General features: G+C 56.0%; 1 protein-coding gene across 1 annotated transcript; it reads right to left on the bottom strand.

Annotated features, from left to right (window-relative positions):
- Positions 1–102: 102 nt before the first annotated feature.
- Positions 103–3,140, bottom strand: GNI_220630 (putative retransposons RT-DIRS1: reverse transcriptase family protein; the record flags this gene model as incomplete). Its single annotated transcript, XM_011135599.1, has 1 exon — positions 103–3,140. A coding segment is annotated over one exon (3,038 nt), but the record flags the coding sequence as incomplete, so codon positions are not given.
- Positions 3,141–3,376: the final 236 nt, after the last annotated feature.

The following is a 3,376-nucleotide window of genomic DNA, read 5'->3' on the forward strand; positions in this document are numbered from 1 at the left end:
GGGTGGTTGTCGGTTATGACGATTTTAGGGAAACCCATGTAAGGCGCCCATCTCGTCAAAAACAAATGTACTGCCGCATCCGTCGTGCCATCCGGTGAAAACGCCGCGACCAGGTATCGGGTGGCGTGGTCGATAATGACCAAGATTCGACTGCAATCGGATCCGTACTTGTCCATGACTACAAAGTCCATGCTGACCACTTCTCCCATTACAGGGCGGTTCAGAGTCCTGGACGGATGACGGTCCGTACTGATGGTACGGTGTAGGGCGCATGGCACGCAAGCACGGATGTGTTTCCGCAAGTCCTCGTATAGGGATGGCCACCAAAGTAACCTCCGACACCTTCGGACGCACCTGTTGAAGCCCGCGTGGCCCGTATGCGGCGCCCCATGCAGTAGATTGAGAGCTGCAGGTCTACATTCCGGTGGTACGAATACCGCACCGGTGGCCCTATGAAACCATCCTTGGTCGGACTTCTCCAAGTGTGCGAGCTCCGCTGCGGATGGTTTGGCGTTCCGAAGGCTCAATGGCCCAATGGGAATGGGCAGCTGATTATACAGGACCGGTACCGAAATGCGGTCCAACGTGGTGTCATGGTCGGCGGGGAGTCGGCTAAGCCAGTCGGCCATCATGTTGCTGGCTCCGGCAATGTGGTTGAAGGTTAGGTCGTATTCTGACAGTCGAAGGCGCCAGCGGTATAATTTGCCGTTTCCGGTGGTGTCAAGTGCCGTTAGTGCTGCGTGGTCCGTAAGTACCACGACAGCCTCCCCTGAGATCAAGTTGTGTAGTTTCTCCACGCTCCAGACGATGGCATACGCCTCTCTCTCCGTGGCAGACCACTTTCGTTCGGTATCCGAGAAAACATGGGACAGGCATGCGATGAGCTTGATTTGTTCCTGCTGTTGTTGGAGAAGCACGGCTCCGAGACCAACCAGGGAGGCATCAGTCATTAGCACGTAGCCGCATCCGGGTCGCGGCATGGTGACGGCCACCGCATGAAGGAGACTCTGTTGGATGTGTTTGTATGCCTGGATTGCTGATGTGCTCCATACGAACTTTCCTTTCGGAGATGCGAGCGCGAAGAGCGGTGTTGCATCAATGGAAAATCCGGGAAGGTGCGGGGATACAAATTGAGCGGCTCCCAGAAACCGTCGGAGTTCCTCTCGTGTTTGCGGGAGTGGTCCTGAAGCTAGTGACCTTAGCCTCTCGGGATCGGCTCTGATGGTTCCGTGACCGATGACGCAACCGAGAAAAGGGACCTCCTCTTGGAATAGTGCCAGTTTGTCTCGCGCCAGGGTGAAGTGGTGTTTCCTCAGTCGGTTCAAAACCTCCAGGAGAGTTGTGGTGTGTGCAGAGATGGAATGGGTGCCGATTATGATATCGTCCATATATATTTTGACATGGCCCCCTTCGTAGAGATCGGCGAAGACCGAATCCATCACCCTTTGAAATTCTGTTGGGGCGCACTTATGTCCTTGTGGTAGGACGGTCCATTGGTAATGATGACCCGGACCCAGAGTGAATCCCGTGATCTTCTCACTATCTGGTGATATGGGCAAGTGCCAGAACGCACTCTTCAGGTCCAGTTTGGAGAAGATTTTGGCTCCCGCGAAAGATTGTAGGATGCTGGCTAGGTGCGGAAGTGCCGAGTAGGAGTTGGATGTTTGTAGGTTAGCCATTCGGTAGTCAATGACTAGCCTGGGCTCTCCGTCCCTCTTCTTCACTATCAGAGCTGGTGAGGCCCACGCCCCTGGTTCGGCGGGTTTCACCATCCCCTTATCCATCAGGGGCCGCAATACAGTCAGGGCTATCGCCCTGGTTGGTTCGTTCATGGGGCGGGTGCGTGTTCGAGGTGGTTCACCCCTGGCCCGAAGCTCAATAGGTGGAACATCAGCCACTCTAATGCCCTGGGTCAGCTCCTGGATAGCCTCATTGATGGCCTTGGCTTGATCGCCATCCACTCCAGAAGGTAGGGGTGGTAGCCAAGCCCCGGTCTCGGCGAGGAAACAGAGAGGCACCTTGGTGCCACAATTGGGAGTGGCCGTACGTTCCTTCAGGCATTTAGTAAGGCCAAAACGAAGCTGGTCCGGAAACCCTAGAAGCAAAGGAACTTCCGAGTCGACTACGTGTAGGGTCACCGCCTGAGTCGTTCGGCCGAGAGTTATGAGCGAACGTATGGTGCCTATCAAGGATGTTTGGCCTCCGAGACCATGGATGGGTGAGATGGCGGGAGCCAACGGTATGGTAGGAAAATGCTGACGGGTGAAGCTGAGTGGAACAACACTCACCTCTGCTCCCCCATCCAGCACGAGCCGATGTTCGAGGGAGTGAATTCCGGCCTCAATTCGTCCTACGCAGCATTCGAGGTTCCGTGGAGCCCGCCCGGTTATCTCAACGGATAGTGCCATAGGAACATCTGTGATCGCGTCAGGAGCTGAGGCTTTGGGGCGGAGTTTGGTTCCCAGCAGGTCGAATGCTCCCTGAACCGCGTTGCTTTTAGTGAAGGTACCCTGCGTGATGCTGAGTCCCTTTCGCTTCTGTTCGATTTCGGTATTCAGGGCCGGAATGGCAGCAGGCAAGACAACCTTCTTGCAGGCTGCGGCTATGTGGCCGGTCCAACCACACTCGGTACAGGTGCTACGTCGTTCGGCACATTGGTTTCTTTTGTGTCCCTTTTGTCCGCAAGATAGGCAGGCCCCTTTTGGCAAAGAAGGTGGTACTATCACTGGAAAGGCCACCGGGTTCGAAGTTTTGGGCGGCAAGAATGTGGACCGGCCCAAACGGCGTGCGTTGTGTATCAGCGTTCCCCAGTCCTCTAGGACCCAATCGGCGCTGGCATCTAGGCGCCCGGCGATGTCCAGTGGAAGGAGGTCCATGGTGAGGTGTTTGCAGTCGTACAGAGATAGTGGTAACGCCTCCTCGGCCGCGGCGTAGCTTGTCGAGAGGTTGAAGAAACCGCGGCACAGAGTTTCCTCAAACTCCTGATACGAATCTGCTCTCGGAAGGCCCATAGTTGCGCGGAGGTTTTGGTACGCAGCTGGGTATGCCAATTGGGCCACTCGAAGGACCTCGATGGTGGCCTCTTTAACGCTGCGTGCTTCGTCTACGGCGTTGAGTGCGCAGGCTGCCTGGCGACTCATGTGTCGCTTCGCCCACTCCCGCCACTGATCAAAACCGCAGCTGAGGCCTCTGAGCCTGTGCGTCCAGTCCCATCCCCATGTCAGGATGCTGTCCGGGGTCAATTGTTCGAGCGTTGGCCCTGGCTGCCGCGTGTCGTGTTTTTCGAATTTGAAGTCGGGGTTATCGCAAAACAGGACGTCGTGGCGTCCGATGGCCCGATAATATGGGATAAATCCCAGAGCGCTTTCGCTTTGGC

The sequence above is a fragment of the Gregarina niphandrodes genome (assembly GCF_000223845.1).
Source record: "Gregarina niphandrodes unplaced genomic scaffold scaffold00179, whole genome shotgun sequence".
In the NCBI taxonomy this organism is placed as follows: Eukaryota; Apicomplexa; class Conoidasida; order Eugregarinorida; family Gregarinidae; genus Gregarina; species Gregarina niphandrodes.